Source organism: Bos mutus, chromosome 5 (genome assembly GCF_027580195.1).
Source record: "Bos mutus isolate GX-2022 chromosome 5, NWIPB_WYAK_1.1, whole genome shotgun sequence".
NCBI classification, from domain to species: domain Eukaryota; kingdom Metazoa; phylum Chordata; class Mammalia; order Artiodactyla; family Bovidae; genus Bos; species Bos mutus.
In genome coordinates, this window is record NC_091621.1 from 107,707,906 (window position 1) to 107,727,250 (window position 19,345).

General features: G+C 56.1%; 1 protein-coding gene across 1 annotated transcript in view; it reads right to left on the reverse strand.

Annotated features, from left to right (window-relative positions):
* Window positions 1-18,930, reverse strand: part of ZC3H7B (zinc finger CCCH-type containing 7B) — a 39,458-nt gene extending 20,528 nt beyond the window's left edge. Inside the window, 11 exon segments of the mRNA XM_070371507.1 lie at window positions 287-577; window positions 580-607; window positions 1,152-1,345; window positions 1,936-1,978; window positions 4,873-4,929; window positions 6,037-6,117; window positions 8,993-9,151; window positions 9,979-10,176; window positions 10,315-10,348; window positions 14,056-14,114; window positions 18,910-18,930. Of these exon segments, the coding sequence (XP_070227608.1) occupies window positions 287-577; window positions 580-607; window positions 1,152-1,345; window positions 1,936-1,978; window positions 4,873-4,929; window positions 6,037-6,117; window positions 8,993-9,151; window positions 9,979-10,176; window positions 10,315-10,348; window positions 14,056-14,108 (1,138 nt within the window). The 5' untranslated portion in view covers window positions 14,109-14,114; window positions 18,910-18,930.
* Window positions 18,931-19,345: the final 415 nt, after the last annotated feature.

Here is a 19,345-nt window from a genome sequence, read left to right on the forward strand (position 1 = left end):
GCCTTGCATTCTGCCCGCAGCCCCAGGATCATCCTCCCACCAGTCTGGCGATCCCAGGGTCCTGGGAGGCTGGGCAGAGAGCACCAGACTATACACCAGCCCTGCTGTTGATCTTAAGCAAGTCACCCAGCCCCTGAGGTCTTGGGCCCACGCTGTGGTGGGCATTACAGGAGACGCAAAGCCAGGGGCCCCAGACCAGGAAGGAGTTGTCATCCCAGCTGCACTCTCCAGAGACTAGAGACAGATGGCATTTTGCTAACTTTCAGGTGGTGGCGGAAGGCCTCACCCAGGAAGGAGCTGGGCTTGTCCAGGGAACCACGGGATGACCCGAAGCTGTCAAGGGCATCCAACCGGGTCTCCGAATATGGCAGCAGGTCCAGGGAGTCTAGCCCTGAGCCCGGAGGCTCCAGGGCATCCAGCACAGAGGCCGCCAGCTTCTTGGAGGGGTCCACGACGAGGCCGAAGGAGGCAGGGGGCAGCGGGCTGGACACGGGGATGGAGCCCCCCACCACAGGGGGCAGCAGCGGGGTCCCGCCGGGGAACACGGGAATCAGCTGGGGCAGCTCACTGGGCACACGCCGCCAGGCAGGCCTCCCTGCACCAGAGACTGCGAGATGGGAACAGAGGGAGGAGTTGGAGGAGAACACCAGCGAGATGTGAGTGCCCAAGCCCATTCCACAGGGCGGACCTCAGTCCCTCCTGGAGGAGAACTCCAGCGAGATGCGAGTGCCCAGGCCTGTTCCGCAGGGCGGACCTCAGTCCCTCTTGGAGGAGAACACTAGCGAGATGCGAGTGCCCAGGCCCGTTCCACAGGGCGGACCTCAGTCCCTCCTGGAGGAGAACTCCAGCGAGATGCGAGTGCCCAGGCCCGTTCCGCAGGGCGGACCTCAGTCCCTCTTGGAGGAGAACACCAGCGAGATGCAAGTGCCCAGGCCCGTTCCACAGGGCGGACCTCAGTCCCTCCTGGATGCGTGATCTGTACTTTTCTTGTTTCATCCAGCGCAAGCAGCCTTCCCCTAGGCCTCAGTCTCCCCACTGCGACATGGATGCGGGCCTTCCCTCCCCCTCACCTGGGATGTGAGGATGTGATGGGGTCCCAGCGGGGAGTGGGGAGAGGGGTTCTGGGAACAGGAGGGGACAGCCATGCTCACCAGCGAGTCCAGGAGGGTATCCAGCTCTGGACCAAAGACGTCCCCATCGGAGAAGTCATCCAGGCTCTCAGTGCCAGGGAGGGCCCTGCTGCTGCTGTCCAGGGGGGCCAGCAGGTCCAGAACGTGAGGGAAGAGGGGCATCGTGGGGGTGGAGGGGAGGGGGGCCGGGGAGCCTCGCAGGTCCACGTAGCAGTCTGTGGATGGGGGTGGGCTCAGTAGCTGCAGGGAGTCCCATCTGGTGGGAATGGGGGAGCTGGCCCGGGGCCCGGGGCTCCTCAGCTACCATCTGCCCTCCTCCCCTGCCTCCCCGGAGCCTGGAGCCCTGCCTGCCCTGTGGCCTGACCCCACGGGGAGGCTTCGCTGGCAGAGGGGACTTCAGTCTTGTGGCATCTCCCAGATGGGCCAGGTCAGTGCCCACCTCTGGGGTATGCAACACCCCCTCTCAAGGACACTTTGTAACTGTGACCCCTCCTGGAAGCCAGTGAGGAAGACAAAGAAAGAGGAGGACTTCGAGAAAGGTGGACCCCCACCTGGGTCCCACTGAGGTGACCCCATACCTCCCAGGCTAGAGACTCGCCCTGTAGGGGAGTCTGTTTTCCTGCACTCACTCTTTTCTTTTGTACTTCAGGCAGTCCCCAGGGCAGGGAGCCCCCAGGAGCCCTGTCTGCAGGGCCAGGGATCTGCAGGGGCTTGACCAGGCTGACCTCCCGGGGTCGTGGGGGGTGGGGGCTGAGTTCTCCCCAGGGCGCATCTCCACCCCGTCGTCTGGCATCACGGACACTACCTGTTTCGATGTCATCTATGGAGCCCAATCCATTGGAAGTTCCCTGTAGAGAAGGGGGACGGGGCGGGTCAGACAGACACGGGCTGGGAGGGCCCCTCCCTGAGTGGCCCGCTTGTGTTAACCACCAGGCCGGCTGGTCAGGGACCTTGTGTCTGCCTCTCACCAGAGTGTCCTCAGAGGGAGGGGACGCAACCTCTGAGCTGGTTCCTTGCCCGTCACAAGGGGGTGTTTTACTGAGCCCTCCATGTGCATGCCAGGCGTGGACAGGTCACAGCTCAAAGCCTAAAACACCAGTCTCCTGATTGACCAGTGTCCCCTCGCCCAGTTATAGCCCCAGGCCCAACTGGCCCAGGTGGGACTCCCCTGCCCCCTGCGGACCTCCCACTGGAGGAAAAGCTGGGCCCAAGCCTGTGCTGTGGGCCTGACCAAGTCCCCCACCCTCTCTGGGCCCCCTTCCTCATCTGTAAAATGAGGACAGCACAGTCACCTCCTCCCCGGGCTGTTAAAAGGATGAGATCACGTGGCATTTGTACAGAGCTTAGAATAGTGCCCGACACACAGGGAGTGCTACATGTGTCAGTCGAATGTGAAACATCAACTTTTAAACCCAGGCCACCAGGAGGTTGGCCTGGGGAACCTGGCGTTCTCGTCCACCGGCCTCCACGCCTGACCCGAGTGGACTCGCCTGGCTCGTGCCCAGCACTGGGCTGTGGCCTGCCTTTCCCCACCTGCCTCCAGGCACTCAAGTGAGCGGCTCCCTCCTCTCCACCTGCCGGCATCCCGCAGCCTGGCTGCTCTGCGAAGTCCAAGGTGAGCAGGAGGCCAAGGCTGCCTCAGGCTCTGTCTGGTCCTGGATCTCACAGTCCTCCTTGCGTCTGGCTCCCCAGGCTGCCAAGAGTGCCCCGGGGCCTCGCTGTCTCCAAACCACGGGGAGCGCCCTGTGGGCACAGCTCGTGCCATCTCTGCTCCCAGGCACGCAGGGAATGACTGCCTGGCTGGCACCTCCACACTGGAGAATCTGGTGGGGAGCCCAGTGGTCAGGCTCACATGCAGCATCTCAGTGGGACCTCTGGAAGGTCAGGGGATCCAGCTGGGCCCCTCCTGCCCTTCCGTCCCACATGTCTGCAGGCCACTGTGTGTAGGGGGTGGTATGTGGGTGTGGGAGTGTGTGGTGGATGTGGGGGTGTGTGTGCACGTGTGCACATGTGTACGCATACATGGCACCATGCTAGCACAGGGAGGCAGGGTCCTCTCCATCGTGGAATCCTCTCTGCCTGGGCTTCTTAAAGACTCCCATCCCTGTGACCAATATGTAGTGGGGGATCCATAAGGTTGCAGGGATGGGTGGCTGGCTTGCCAGGGGCTGGGGTGCCCACTGCCATGCACGGCACCCCTTGGCTACAGACTCAGTGGACACCGAGGGTTGGCCCTTGTGGAGCTGAGCATCCCACCCATATCTGCTGTGCCCCTTTGGCCATGATCATTCAGTTATTCAACAACTGTCTTCTCAGCAGCCGCTGTGCCTGCCCAGCGCCACTCTGCCTGCTGTGATGAGCAGACACACCCCCTCATGGGCCCCAAGGACCTGCAGGGGCTCCCCAGCACTGCCCTGGAAAGACCCGACAGGCCCAGCCCTGCCTCGGGCACTGCACTCCCTTATGCCAGCCACACACCCACCCAGGGACCCGGGCACCAGTGTCATCTCCATTCTACAGAGGGAACCTAAGGCCAGGACATGATGTCATTTCCTTTAGGCCATGCCACCAGTGACAGCAGGAGACCCTCCAGTCTCCAGAACTGTGAGTAATAAATTTCTTATTTGTAAGTCACCCAGTACATGACTGCTTTTTTTTTTTTTTGGCCATACCACATGGCCAAGATCTTAGTTCCCCGACCAGGGATGGAACCTGGGGCCCCAGCAATAAGTGCCAAGTCCTAGCCAGCGGACCACCAGGAAATTCCCCGCATTCTGTTACAGTGGCCAGAACAGACTAAGACATTCCCTTAATTTAAATTTTTTTTGAAGACCCGGTATGCGGCAGACCTAGCCATTCTGGTTACAAACCATCCTGAACGCTACACAGGCAGGTCCACATGTGCCTCCCTTGCAGCCTGCCAGGCGCCCAAGGGCAAGGACACGCCTGTCTCAGCTCTGGCCCAGCGGCAGTCCAGAGCCAAGAAGGGGTTCCCTGGGAGTCTGTGGAGTAAATGAGTGAATGAGCTGTCCTACTGTGTGGCGCTGGCCAAGTCCCCTCGTCACTCTTGTGCTCAGTTTCCCCCTACGTACAACAAGGAGGCGGGACGCCAGCCATGGTCAGCTCTCACAGCCCGTCCCCCTCCCCAGGTCCTCCTGAGCAGTTCCTGTGTGGTGGGTGGTGGGGGGTCTGATGTGTGCAGGGTCCTGCCCCGCCCCCTAGACAAGGCCTGGTGGTCCGATCTCAACCGCCTTTCTCTCTCAGTCCTACTCCCACTCTTCCTGTTGCCACTGGCTTCTTTCTCGGGGTCCACAAGTGAGGGTACCCCCAACGGTCCCCCTGCAGTGACCTAACCCTGACTCTAATGTGTGGGGACCACTCCCAGCACCGCAGCCACACTCCATACCCCCACTCCGCCCCTGTGGTCCCAGGAGGCCCCTCCTGGGAGCGGGGAGGTGCTCTGGGTCCCAGGGCTGCCCTCAAGAGCCTGGTGCAGGCCCAAGCTGTCATCACCCCACTTCTCCAGGCAGGGACTGGCTGCAGTGGTGAGAATGGGGACAGATTGAGCCCAACCCTTCAGTGTGCTGCCTCTGGCTCTGCTGCTTGAGGTTGTTTATATCCGAGAACAAACCCAAAGCTCTCATGATGGATGAACCAAGATAGGCTGGTCCTGGGCAGGGGGTGGGGTGCGGGGCAGTGGTACAGATGGTGGGGATCGGCTCAGGGTCCTGCCCCATCCTACCTGATCTGCCACACCAGCCGCAGTGCCGTTGCTGAGCAGAGAAAAGGTTTCCAATTCCTGCCAGAGATTGGAGAGAGACAGGAAGAGATGGCGATTCTGCAAAGGTGCTCAGCTGCTCCCACCAGCTGGGGCTGCAAAGGAGCCCCAACCAGGCGGGTGGGGTCTGTGGTGCCCTCCCAAGCTTCCTGCCCCCAGGCTTGCAGGGAGTCGCCCACCCTGTCTCTGTGAGTTCCATTTGGATGTTTTCTTCCTGCTACCACGACCAGGGCAGAGGACTTCTAGGCACACACTTCCTGTGTGTGCCCGGCACAGTCTCAAACACTCTCTCCCTGTGATCCTCCCATGAGCCCTCTATTGTTGTTTACTTGCTAAGTGTGTCCAACACTTTGTGACCCCATGGACCGCAGCACACCAGGCTTCCCTGTCCTTCACTGTCTCCTGGAGTTTGCTCAAACTTGAGTCCACTGAGTTGGTGACGCCATCCAACCATCTCATCCTCTGTCGCCCTCTTCTCCTCCTGCCCCCAGTCTTTCCCAGCATCAGGGTCTTTCCCAAGGAGTTGGCACTTCTCATCAGGTGGCCAAAGTACTAGAACTTCAGCTTCAGCAATTCACTGAGCCCTCTGAGAGGGGACACGATTATCCCCACATCCCAGATGTGGAAAAGAAGGGGGAGAGAGAGGAACTAACTTGCTCCAGGTCACAGCAGAGACTCTAGAGCCATACCCTCTCCTGAATGTGGCTTCCTGGCCCAAAGTAGGAGCCAAATGAATACACGTGGATGTGAATGAGCCAAACAGATACCGACAATTCAAACATGCACCACACGGGGGTTATTTGAGAACAGGAGGCTGAAGGACACCAGTGTCAACTGAGGCCATCTCTGGGATGTTAAGGTCGGCCAGGACAGGGGACTGAGCAGGCTTTAACAGCTGGTGTCTAGGGTGAGCTGGGAGCTTTGGCTGTTCTTTCCTCTTCCGAGAGGCTCTGAAAGCCGTTCCAGGGCTTTCAGCCAACAGACAGGGAAGATTACCTGCTGTCACCCCCTCTGTCCTGGCCTGGCCCCAGCCCCCCTCACCTATGTCTCTCAAAGGCCCTGGCCCCCCTCTACACGTCTCCCCACCCCCCAGCCCCACCCAAGCCCCAGCGCCCAGGGCCCACCTACCTGGGGCCTCTTATATGCCTTCCGAACTCGAAGCCCAAGCTTCTGAGCCAGCTCCTGACCAAGCTGAGTTACACTTTCATCCTGAGAAGGCAAGACACAGGGTAAAGGGGGGTGAGTTTGCTCCGACTTGCGAAGCTGTGCTCCAAACGCTTGCGCAGCCCAGCAAAGGGGGACAGGGTCCCCATTACCCCAGGTTATGGGTACGGAAGCGAGATCCTAGGAGGGGATGCTAGCTGCTCAGGTCACACGGCTGGTGCGTGGGGGGCTGGGGCCAGGAAACTGTGCTTCTCCTGTTCCCTTTATTATGGGGAGTAGAAAGGAATACGTTTGGGGTTTCATTTCAATATTATCTTTTTGTTTCCACAATTCAAGTAACAGTTACTGCAGAAGGCAGAAATGTCAGAGAGGGAGTAAGGACTCCCTGGACTCTCACCCTAGACTCCCACTCCCATAGGGGGAGCTTAGCCAACAAGGGTGCTCTGTGTCCCTACAGATCTCAGCTAGGGACTCACACACACGTGGATGACAAAGGATGTTTAGTTTTGCTTTGTGGGGATTTTCTCTTTCTTTTTGTATATGAGTGAGATTATATTATACCTGTTGCTTGTTCTACAATGGGCTTCTTTTATCAAACAGTGTCTTGGAGCTCTCTGCAGGTGAGGACGAGCAGATGGAGCACAGGTGCCAAGGAACAAGGCCGGGTAAAGTCTAGAAGGAGCCTGGCCCACGGCTGTGTTCAGTAATGGCACCCAGCACCCCTTCCACCCTCCATGTCTGTACCACCGCCTATGTGCCAGGCACAAGCTGGAGGCCAGGGACATTGCAGTCACAGGGCAGGTGGGGCCCTGGCCTCCCTGAGGCGCCAGTTCAGTGGGGAGACCAGTCAGTGAACAGAGCAACGGCGACTGCAGTCCTGACTTCAGATGGGCATTGGGGACACTGTTCATTCATCCACCTCCCCACCTCACTGACAACTCCTGGAGCCCAGGGTCTGGGTCACCTCTGGTCCTGACACCCAGCACAGAGCAGGGCCTGGTCAGCGTTTGCCCAGGAAAACGAGGGAATTCTCTGACTCAAAGGCAGAAGTCCTTACGTGGGTACATCCCTCTGGGGAGTTACCAGCCCTCACAGGGAGCCCTCACAGGTCTGGCTCCCTGGCCTGTACAGCGAGGTGAGAGCCACCCTCTCCTCCTATAAGAAGTCAGGCCCAGGACCCAGATGTGGACCTGCTGCAGATGCTGAAGAACTCGGTGGAGGTCGGGGACTAGATCAAAAGACAGTAAACTGAATTGGAGAAGCAAGAATAATAAACAGAAAGTATAACAACAGTGAGTGTTCTGAACTCTTACTGTGTCCATCCACTGTGCCCACTTCCCTGTATGACTTTGTGATTCCATCCTCAGCACGGCCCTATGGTGCATGGTATACCATCACCCCCGCTTCATGTCATCGCCCCCACTTCAAAGGGGTGCAAACCAAGACTCAGAGGGGCTAAGCCCTGTGTCCAAGGGCACAGAGCTCGTAGATAGCAGGCCCAAGATTAGAACCCAAACCCAGACCAGTTCTCTGGCACTGACATTCCTGATCATCCTGCCTCCAACCTCGTCTCTGCTCTGCCCACTCAAATCTTTCTTGCTTCTTCCAGCCCCACTCAAGCCCTGCCTCCTCCTGGGAGCCCTCCAGGATCCTGACCACTCCTGAGAGCTCTCTTAGTCCTTCCTAGGCAGCATTTACCCTTCTCCAAGCCCTTTCACACCCATGATTCCAGAGACAAAGTGGGAAGGGCACTTTATAGACATGGAGCTGATCTGCAGAGAGGAGAGGAGGGGCTTTGCCAGGATCACGTCAGGCTCCATGCAGCCAGGCCTAGACCTCAGGGCTGTTTTCACGTGTCTCCCTCCAGACTGTGGATCCCTGGAAGGCACAGATCTGGACACCCCGTGGGCGCTTCATAAATATTTCTTAAGTTGATGGATAAATGGGGAGGGGACATGTGCCCAGCTGTACGTGAGCTGGGGCAAGCAAGACCTTTGACTGGATTTTCCCATTGACCTTCCCCACCCAATGACACCCTGGACGTCAGGATCCCACACACACGACACCCCCATTAGGTGCTCACTGCTACCCTTGACTCTAGGAGAGGGGTGGAGATTAAACAGTCAGACTGCTCAGGCTTCCCTGGTGGCTCAGTGCCAATGCAGGAGACGTGGGTTCAATCCCTGATTCAGGAAGATCCCACATGCCCTGCGGCAGCTGAGCCCGTGAGCCACAACTACTGAGCCTGTGTTCTAGAGCCCATGCTCCCAACTTGAGTAGCCCCCATTCGCTGCAACTAGAGAAAGCCTACTCAGCAACGAAGACCCAGCGCAGACAAAAACAAATAAAAGTGAAAGTCGCTCAGTCGTGTCCAAGTCTTCCTGACCCCACGGACTCTACAGTCCTTGGAATTCTCCAGGCCAGAATACTGGAGTGGGTAGCCGCGCCCTTCTCCAGGGGATCTTCCCAACCCAGGGATTGAACCCAGGTCTCTGGTGTTGCAGGCAGATTCTTTACCAGCTGAGCCACGATGGAAGCCCCCCAAAATTTTATATATATATATATGTGTGTGTGTGTGTGTGTATGTATGTATGTATATAAAAGGAGTCAGACTACTGGGCTCAAGTCTCGACCCTGCCCCCTCACTGGGATCTTCAGTAAGTTCCCTCCTCTCCATGCCTCTGTCTCCTCATCTTTAAAATGGGGATAATGAGAGCGTCTATCTCACAGGACTCTCTCAAGGGTTAAGTAAGTTAATATAGAACCTGAATATTAAGTAAGTTGATACACAAGTATATGTTTAGCAGTGCCTGGTGTTAATATCAGCATCTCAGCGGAGGAAAGCAAGGCTCAGAGGGGTGAGGCGCGTGGGCCCAGAGAGGATGGGGAGCCTGGCCTCCGCGAGCGAGGCGGCACTCACGTGGGGCAGGGCCAGGGAGCAGCGGCTGCTGCACGCGTAGGCCTCCTTGTGGCGCCCCAGCTCGGTCAGGGCCCGCGCCTTGCGGAACAGCGCCCGGATGTTCTCGCTGTCCAAGCCCAGCGCCTTCTCGCTGTCCTCCAGCGCCTTCTCATACAGGCCCTGCCAGAGAGGAGCAGGGGGCCGCCCGTCAGCCTGTTACCCGCCCTCCCTCAGCCTCCTGCCTCCACGGGGACCGAGGACCAACCTCTTCCCTTCCTCGCAGACGGGGCGGGGGCAAGGGCTCCAGGAGACAGCTCTGGTGTTCAGACCCAATCAAGGGTGTTTGTTGTCCAGCCAAGGAGCCCTGGCAGGACATGAAGGGGAAGGGCCTTCGAATTCTACAGTCATGAGCCTGGCCACTCAGAAGACCACGGACTGCGAGTAACACAGGCGTCTCCAGAGGAGGCAACATCAGAAAGGTGGCTCAGCACACAGAACACACCGTGAACGGGCATCTGGTAGACCCGTTCATCCAGCCCTGACTCCCCTAACCCTAACCCTCGGCAGAGCCCACTGCAGAGCCCCGTAGGATCTGGGGAATGACTGAGGCCCTGAGCGAGGACAGGCAAGAGGAGAAGGCTGGAGCTGCAAGAATGAGGGAAAGGCAGAACCTGAAGTCTGGAGAAAGGAGGAAGGTGGTGGAGGATGGGGAGGGGGTTTGCAGAAAGAGATGGTGATAAGGGCCCCGGTCCTCAGCTCTGATGGCCCACAGACTCCTGCCAGGGCCCAGGCCGTCCGAGAACCTAACTTAACTCATCTGGGGCAGGGCTTGGGCTCCATACCATGACAACACTTTTTATTATGTATTAGTCCTTTAAAAGCTCTCCAGGTGAGTCCATTGTGCGTTGGGGTTGAGAGCCCTGGGAGCAGAGGGCGGGGGCGAGGGGCATGGGGGCGGAGCAGCCACAGGGGCGTGTGGGTGGGACCAGCGGGTGGGGGGAGCTCACCATGGTGAAGTAGCAGGCGGCCCGATTGACGTGGAGCTTACACAGGAGTTCCCGCGGCAAGGCTACCTGGTCGGAGGCGGCGTAGTCGGCCACGTTCAGCCCCTCCATGTACTGCACCAGCGCTTGCTTGTAGTCCTTCTCCCGGAACAGGTCATTGCCCTCAGCGAACAGGTTCTGCACCAGCTTGAGCAGAAAGGCCTGCCAGGGCAGGGCGTGGGGATGAGGGTGCTCAGGGGGTCTTCTGCACCCAGCTCGGGCCCTGTCACCCAAGCCCCATGTCCCCCACCAGGGACACCCTGCCCTTTGCCTTCCCCCAGCCCAGCCCCTGATGCTCACCTCATATTCTTCTTGCTTTAAGGGTAGGGTTGACCTATGGGAAAAGGACACAAGGTCTGGACGGGCCCAGGATTCTCAGCCTCCCACAGACCCAGGAACCAGAGCCACAGGTTAGAGACCATGCCTGGGAGCTGGTTCCCCCAGCTCAGACCTCAGACATCACCTTGTGGACTGAGATGAGGGGACAGCAGTTTGTTTTTTTTTCCCCTAAATCAACACCACGCTGCCCCTCTCTTTCCTACAAAAGGATGGTGGAAGGTCCTGCTTCTGCCCCAGGCCTGGCAGCCAGGCTTTCCCAGGTGCTGCTGTGGTTGTTCAGTCGCTAAGTCATGTCCGACTCTTTGGTGACCCCATGGACTGTAGCACGCCAGGCTCCTCTGTCCTCCACTATCTCCCAGCATTCGCTCAAATTCATGTCCATCGAGTCGATGATGCTATCTAACCATCTCATCCTCTGACACCCCCTTCTCCTATTGCTGTCAATCTTTCTCAGGATCAGGGGCTTTTCCAATGAGTTGGCTCTTCGTATCAGGTGGCCAGACTATTGGAGCTTCAGCTTCAGCATCCATCCTTCCAATGAATATTCAGGGTCGATTTCCTTTATGATTGACTGGTTTGATCTCCTTGCAGTCCAAGGGACTCGCTAGAGTCTTCTCCAGCACCACAATTCGAAAGCATCAATTCTTCAGCGCTCAGCCTTCTTTATGGTCCAATTCTCACATCCATACATGACCACTGGAATAACCATAGCTTTGACTGTATAGACCTTTCCAGGTGCACATTGCTGAGAAGGAGCTCTGGCTGGCTGTCCTCTGCCTAAGAAACCAGTCCCTGGGTACGACCATGTCCCTGCAAACCAAACTTGCAACTTCAGATTCGCAGGCAGCACCCAAAGTCTACCTTGGGGGCCATTCATTTGGGAGTCTCTGCACTTTTTCTGTCCCTGCCCACAAGACACACAAACCCCAACCAATGCCCAGCACATAGAACCTAACCCTTCCTGCCAAACTCAGCAGAGTAGGTGGGACCTTAGGCACCCTCTCCTGCCAAAACAATGCCAGCTCAGAACAGCTGAGCCCAGGAGAAAGTGTGAAAGAAAGGAAGGGAGAGGAAGGGCCTTCAGGGAGAAAGGAGAAAGCAAGGAGAAAGCAAGCATGAGCCCAAGGCACATTTGTGAGGCTACAAGGCAGCACTGGAAGGGAAGCTGGGGTTTGTCTTCTGGTCTCTCATGTCACAGAGGGGAAACCAGACATTCAGAGAGGGGCAGTGACAGGCCCAAGGTCACACAGCAGGTCCAAGCCAGGGCCAGAGAGCAGGGCTGGGGCTCCTTCTACTGCCTGGAGCCACTGTGAATACCTGTGCAAAAAAGAACAGCTTAGGGACTTCCCTAGTGGCTCAGACGGTAAAGAATTCACCTGCCAATGCAGGAGATGTGGGTTCGAACCCTGGGTTGGGAAGATCCTCTGGAGAAAGAAATGGCAACCCACTCCAGTATTCGTGCCTAGAGAAATCCATGGACAGAGAAGCCTGGCAGTCTACAGTCCATGGGGTGGCAAGGAGTAAGAGACGACTGAGCGACTAACACAGGGACTTCCCTGGTGGTCCAGTGGTTAAGACTCTGTTTCCAATGCAGGGGGCATGGGTTCAATTCCTGGTTGGTCAGGTAAGATCTCATTAAAGGCAGCCTAAGCTGGTGAGTGACAAGTGGTGAGTGGAGACCCCGGAGGTCCCCTGTGGGGAGGGGGAGGTGTCCCTGACTGTGACAGTGGGGCCGGCCACCCACCCTCTCATTTGCCGCCCACCATCAGAAACCAGGGCCTGTCCCTCCTCGCTCAGCCGTGGCTGCCCGCCGCTCTCCTCCTAACTCATCTTCCACCTCCAGCCTCTCTTCCTCCAGCCTCAGCTTCATCTTCAGTAGGTCACACTCTGTCCTTAAGGTCACCTTATTCTGGTGTTTAAGGCTCTACACAAGCCTGTCACCCACCTGTCCGCAGCACTTCATGGCTCCTACGGTGTTTGGTGCCTAGCAAAGCACACGAGGTCGGCACACGAGGAAACAGCCATTTCTAAAGGAACAGGCCTGACTGTATAACCTGTAGTTCCTCAGGAGACCAACGTGTGGGCTCCTGGGAGGGTGACCCACTGCTATACCTCCTCAGAGTTCCCCTTTGGGAAGGGGAAGGAAGACACGGAGCTAACACTGACCTCGAGCGCAACGATCTGGAGAAGGAAGGGGCATTCTCTGTTTCACAGACGCTGAGACCACAGAAAGCAGGGGCACCGGGACGGGGGCTGAAGACTGGGGCTTGGAGGTCCAGTTACACAGAAATCAGTGACTTGAAGATAGAATTTTTATGACAGACAGGATTCCCAAGGCCTGCCTTGTTCTCCAGAATGGCCTCTGAGCAAAACTTGGGCATTTGACCAAGATCAACGCTCTCCCCCAGATGGAAGATGAGCCCCCTGTGAAGAAGGGTGAGGCCACAGCTCTGAGCTGGCAGAAGCCAGGAAAAGTGGCCGTTTTGCAAGTTGAGGAAGGAGAGCGTGTTGTGAGAATATAAACACACAGCAGATCATGTGTGTGTGTGTCTGTGTGTGGAAAAGGACCGAGCTTGTGCTGAAAAGGCAGGTTGCATTTTGCAGGTCTGCGTGAGCACAAAATCAGGGAGTATATGAGGGTTTGTGGGGCTTTTGCAGTGGCTCAGCGGTAAAGAATCTGCCTTCAGTGCGGGAGACACAGGAGATGTGGGTTTGATCCCTGGGTCAGGAAGACCCTCTGGAAGAGGAAATGGCAACCCATTCCGGTATTCTTGCCTGGAAAATTCCATGGACAGAGGAGCCTGGCAGGCTAACAGTCCATGGGGTCGCAAGAGTTGGACACAACTGAGCTACTGAACGACAACAATGAGGGTTCGTATGTGCAAACCCCAGTTTTGTAGGCAGTCATATTTAAGATAAAGACACAAAATGAGAAACGAAGAATTGCTAGGCAGTCTTTCAGGGCTTTGGAAAGAACTCTTACAAATGAGGGGCTGGGAGCTTACACTTCATCAGAGTCACGATAAACGTGCCTCTGAGGGTCCATTTCAGAGAGAGAAAAGAGTTAATAAAAATATTTTGTGTGTAAAGAAAAAGATGAAAAAAAAACCAACACGGCATATGGGTACCAGGGGCAAATAATGGAAAGAAATTTGGGTTTTGGAGTCCGCAAGACCCAGGTTAGAATTCCGTTGTTTAGTAGCTGTGTGACTAAACCAGTTTCTTAACCTCTCTGAGCCTCAGCTTTCTCATCTGCAAAATGGAGATAAAATCACCTGCTAAACTGAGCTGTTGTGAAGATGAGAGAGACGACGGATGTGAAGGGCCCAGCATGGAATAGAAAGACGTGCTCAGCAAGCAAAGACTACTGACTTATTATGGGATGTGCACAGACAAGCAAGAGAATTAACAGGGAGCGTAGGAGCATGCGTGGACAGGGAGGGTAAAATGATATGCTGGACAAGGCCACAGGGTGGCCAGGGTCAGGTCAGGAAGCGTGTGCACATGTGCAGATCATGGCTCAGGGTTAAGAGCACCCCCGGCGCCCGCCCCGCCAGCCCCTTCCCAACCTGTCCCACCTCCTCACTCCCCAACACACAGGGCAGCCAGAACAGCAAAAGTTCAGTAAGCAAGAAACGGGAGCCCTGGAGAAGATGTGCCACCCTCCGACCCCTGCCCCCCCCGCCCCAAACACACACTCACTGAATGAACTGCAGCCCCTTCTCGATGTCCGCCTTCCGTCTCTGCCTCTCCATCAGTCTCTGCGGAGAGAACGCCGTCCATCAGGAAGTCAGCAGGGCTGGTCGCCATCTACACCCGCCTCCCCACCGTGTGTTCCCTTACTCCCTGCTCACCCCATCTCACAGGGTGTCAGGGCGTCCCTGAGGCCGGTGACCCATCTCGGGGGCCACACAGACCTCCAGCACACGGCTCTCCATCCACACCTGCACCTCCCCTGGACCCTGAGTTTGTACAGCACCTTCAATGGACAGGGGGGTTCGTGAAGGCCACCACCCCTTCCCCATACGTGGCTGGGGCTGCCAAACTGCACAGGACACCCTCAAGTTCAAGGGGAAAGTCTTGCTTTACCAGCAGGCATAGTTTAGAGAGAAGAAACACAGAAAATGCCAGCATGGCCATGATTACAGCTACAGTGTAGCATCACACGTGGGCCAGGCACTCTGTATCAGGCTCACTGAATCTGCCAGGAGGTGGGTATCTTTTTTTTTTTTTTTTTTGCGGTATCATGTGGCATATGGGATCTTAGTTCCCTGACCAGGGATTGAACTCATGCCCCCTGCATTGGAAGTACGGAGTCTTAACCACCAGACCTCTAGGGAAGTCTTGAGGTGGGTGTCACTTTGTCCCCATTTTACCAGGAAACTGAAGCTCAGGGAGCCCTCGTCATAAGCTGGCTGGCCTCCACCACAACCAGGCCGTGGTGGCCTGGTACCCGCACTGTTTCAGTGAGGTGGTATGAATTCCCCATGTTATGGATGAGGGGAGACCGAGGCTCAGAGAGGCTGAGGGGTGGCCCAAGGCTGCAGAGCAAATGAATGGCATTGAACTCGTGCAGGGATCTGCTCCAGAGATGAAGGGAGTGAAAACGGAAGGCAGGGGTGCTTCAGGAGAAGGAGGTGCAGGCAGAGCAGCTTGGGGTCTGGTACCCCCAGGGTGAGGGCCCCCCCTCCTCCCCGGGAGCTGGAAGCTCCTGGCCAGATCCAAACAGCCTGCTGGGCTCCTCCTCCATGCCACCATGGAGCTCAGCTGATCCCGCCCAGTGACAGCCCCGAGGGGGTCAGGCCTACCCCAGGGGAGAAACTGAGTCTGGGGCACTCACTGCCCCGCTGCCCAGCACTTTCTATCCCAGCCACTCCCAGGCCCTTCCCAGGCTCTGCCCATCAAACCATTACTGTGAGAGGATTCAGGCAAGGCTTGGGGATGGGACAGCCGGGGACTGCAGGACCCCTCAGGCTTCATATCTCAGCCCCACACAACATCTTCAGAGGGCTGATATGCAGACACAGGGAGAGGGTCCTCACTGCCTCACTGGCAAAGAGGTCTAAAAAAGTATAAAAAAACACCTAACTGCTTTGGAGAGGCAGCAAGTGTACCAAATTGATACTTTCTAAAAATTCTCTGCTTCTTTGTTCTTTATTCCCCACTCCGGGTTGGACCACCTTGTCCTCACATAAGGTAAGCGGGCAGGGGTCACTATCCCCATTTTTCAGATGAGAAGAGTGAGACACAAAGAAATCAAGTCTCTTTCCCAAGGTCACTTAACCCGTGGCTGGAACCCAGCTTGTCAGAGGCCACAGCCCTACCCACACTCCAAGCTGTGAGATGCCATGCGGCCCAGGTCAGGCAGGGTGCCCCTGAGGCTCTAAGGAGACTGATGAGAGCGTTAAGAGCGAGGGGCTCAGGCCATGGGAACCTTGGTCCGCCCGCCGGTCCATCCCAGGAGGGCTGGAGCCATGCCGCGTCTTCAGGCTCCCAGAGCAGCGCTGCTCACACCCGTTCCCACTCCAGGCAGGACCGGGGCCACTGGCAAGCACTCACTATGCGTCTGCTGGCCCTGCCAGGGCCTTGGGCCAGCACTCTGGACTCAGACCTGGGTATGAGGGCCAGCATTTGCACACCACGTGACTCTGGATCTTGGTCACATGCCTGACGGATGGGGAAAGTGGGGCTGATGGTGCTCCTGACGCGCCGGCTGTCATGGGTTCAGAAGATGACACGTGCGGAAGGCCTGGCTCGGAGCGACAGTCCAACAACCGTGCGAGTGTGTGTCATCCACTCCCTCTTCCAAAGACGCTGCGAGTGTTTCCTGGGATGGACCCAACCAGTGAGACCCTGTTCTCCTGCAGGAGGCAGGCAGCAGTGGCCCCAGGCTGCCCGTGCCTCCCCGAGCGGGCCTCTTGGTTGGTGTCCTGGCCCTCGGTGTCCCTGTCTGTGATACAAGCGCTCATCATCCTTACACCCATGCCCCACATCAGGGCTCCAGCCAGAAGGCCTGGGGGGTTTCCCGCCTCCAGGCTTTTCCCTCTGCCGTTCCTTCCGCCTATGCTGCCATGCTCCTCCATCCGCCTTGTTAATGAAACTCCATCCATCTTTTCAAGCCCGGTTCCTCCATGGAGCTGCTCCTACTCTCTCCAACAGCACTATCACACACTCAGTTATCCCATTTCCTGGGAGCCTGGGGTCAGACCCAACCCTTGCCCTGGAAGACAGGCTCATTGGGTGGAAAGACAACAGGGAAGCCCAGCACTGGCCAAGAAGCTGGGGGACAGTGGGGGATGGGAGGGAAGAAGGACCATGCCGGCCTGGACCACCAGCAGCCCAGGGCGTGGCCAGAGTGTCTACCCCCAAAGCTGCCATGCCCATGGCCACCACACTCATGGTCTCCTCATCCGTCCCTCCCCACCACCTGGGGTGTTGCCTGCCCCCACTTCCTCAATGCCATCACAGGGGTCTTTCAAACCACAGATCAGACCCCGTCCTCCTCAGCCAAGAGCCTCTCTTGACCTTTGCTGGTCAATTTCCCCACACCAGTGCACACTTCGTGGGAACACGTGCCCTGTTGCTCCCCCACTGCGACCCCCCTGGGCCCCATTCAGCCCACGGTCTTCTCAGAAAACCCCGGGGGTCACAGACGCGTTTCTGCATCAGCTCTCTAGGTCCTGAGGTCTGAACAGACTTAACAGAAACAAATGCTGCCTGTAACCATCCTAGCGGTAATTCCTGACAAATCTGAACCTCATGCCAGGGAATAAACATTCTCTTTATTCTCTGCCCCAGGCAGTATGAAGGCTCCACTGCCGGTGGGCGTTAATGCGTTTCTCTGACCACCAAACTCCCAAGGCAGCAGCGCAGCCACGCACGTGGGCTATGCAGAGGGGTTCCGATCCCCTTTGAGTGTCAGTTTCCTGCTGTGTAAATCGGAGATTACAACTAGTGCCCACCAACAGGATTAATACACAGAAGGCACTCCTGGTACACAGGGCCTGGTACACAGCAGACAATAAATGACGGCCGTTATCAGAGTTCCTATGCTGAATATTCAAGTCAACACTTGCAGTATGTCCATTACATGCAGATGAGAAGAGGAGCCTTAGAAGAGCCCCCAGCCACCCGCAATCCGCTGGAGAAACGCCACCCCGTTGTGGGCCTATTGAGGATTCAGCAATGAGCAAAGGTGATAAAGTCTCCCCTTGTTTATACAGCACATGTTCTGGGGGAGCAGGGACACCACATTTAGATTTAGGGGACTTTGGTGGTCCAGTGGCTAAGACTTCTAACACGGGGGGCCTGGTTCAGTCCCTGGTCAGGGAACTAGACCCCACATGCTACAGTGAAGATCAAAGATCCTGTGTGCCGTATGCAATGAAAGACTCGGTGCACCCAAATACATTAATAAATAAATATTTTTTAAAAATCAAAGGAACAAATAGATTTAAATCATAATAATGAAGGAGAAAATAAGGAGATAGAGTGACAGGGTGCTATAATTATATAGGGGACTCGGGAACAGAGACCTCAATGACCAGAGGGTACAAGTCATTGTGAATGTTTGGGGGAAAGGAACAGTGGGTGCAAAGGTCCTGAGGTAGAAATTGGTTGGCGTATTTGAGGAGGAGCAGGGAGGCCAGTGTGGATGGCCTGGGGTGGGTACTGGGGAGCATGGTGAGTAGGAAGGCTCTGCCCTACATGAAAACGTGTTGTCATTAAACAAATGAGATTTACTTAAGTTTCACTACAACCCCATCAGGCAGGAAAATAGTGCTTCCAAGAGGCTAGGGAAGTTGTTCATGACCATGTAGGGATGGTGGGACCTGGGTGAAAAGGCCTGGAGAGATGGGCCTCAGACAGCCGCCTTAACAAATGCCAGGTGAGCAAAGACAGGCCCCCCGCCCCAGCCCCAGGAGGCACCGAACGCCCCACATGCCTCCCCTTTCCTCAGTTTCCCTCCCCTGGGAAGAACATTTTTACCGGTGGTTGTTATGAATTAAATGTTTGTGTCCCCGGCCAAATGCATATGTTGAAGCCCTAAGTGTGACTGACTGTACTTGGAGACACAGCCTCTGAGGAAGGAATTCAGGTTTCATGTGGTCACGAGCAGAGGGTTCTGATCCAGTGTTTTGTTCTGGCAGACTGTCTAGACGAATATAGATTTTGGTACTGAGAAGTGGGGTGCTGCTATAACAAACACTAAACATACGGAAGCGGCTTTGGAGCTGGATGATGAGTAGAGACTGAAAAGGTTTTGAGGTGCATGCTACCAAAACCCCCTAGACTGCCATGGAAGCACTGCTGGTAAAAATGTGTGTGTGCTCAGTCGCGTCCGACTCTTTACAACCCCCTGGACTGCAGCCTGCCAGGCTCCTCTGTCCATGGGATTCTCCATGCAAGAATACTGGAGTGGGTTGCCATGCCCTCTTCCAGGGGATCTTCCCGACCCAGGGATCAAACCATAGTCTCCTGCCTCTCCGTTGGTAAAAACATGGACACGAAAGGCAATTCTGGTAAGAACTCAGATGAAAATGAAGGATAGGTTACCTGAAACTGAAGGAAAGGTGATCCTTGTTAAAAAGTGACAAAGTACTTGGCTGAACTGTGTTCTTGTGTTTGGTGGAGGGTAGACTTTGCAAGTGATGAAACTGGGTATTTAGCAGAGGAGTACAGAGGCAGCGGGTCTAAGCCAAGTCTAAGCCAAGTATAGAAGTGTTGGCACGGGTCCTCCTTATTGCTTATGCTAAAATGCAGAGAAGAGAGATAAATTGAAGGAGGGATTGTTTAACAAAAGGAACCAGAACTATCCATATCTATAGCCAGAATGTATCCATATTGCAAAAAAAATGAGGAGTGTTCTGAAAAGCACATCAGAACAACTGTTTGGTGTGTGGCTGAACAACTGTTTGGTAAGGAGATTAGTACAGCTCAAACCAGCCATCAGCAGAAATCAGAAACAGAGATGGGATTATAGCAGCAGAAA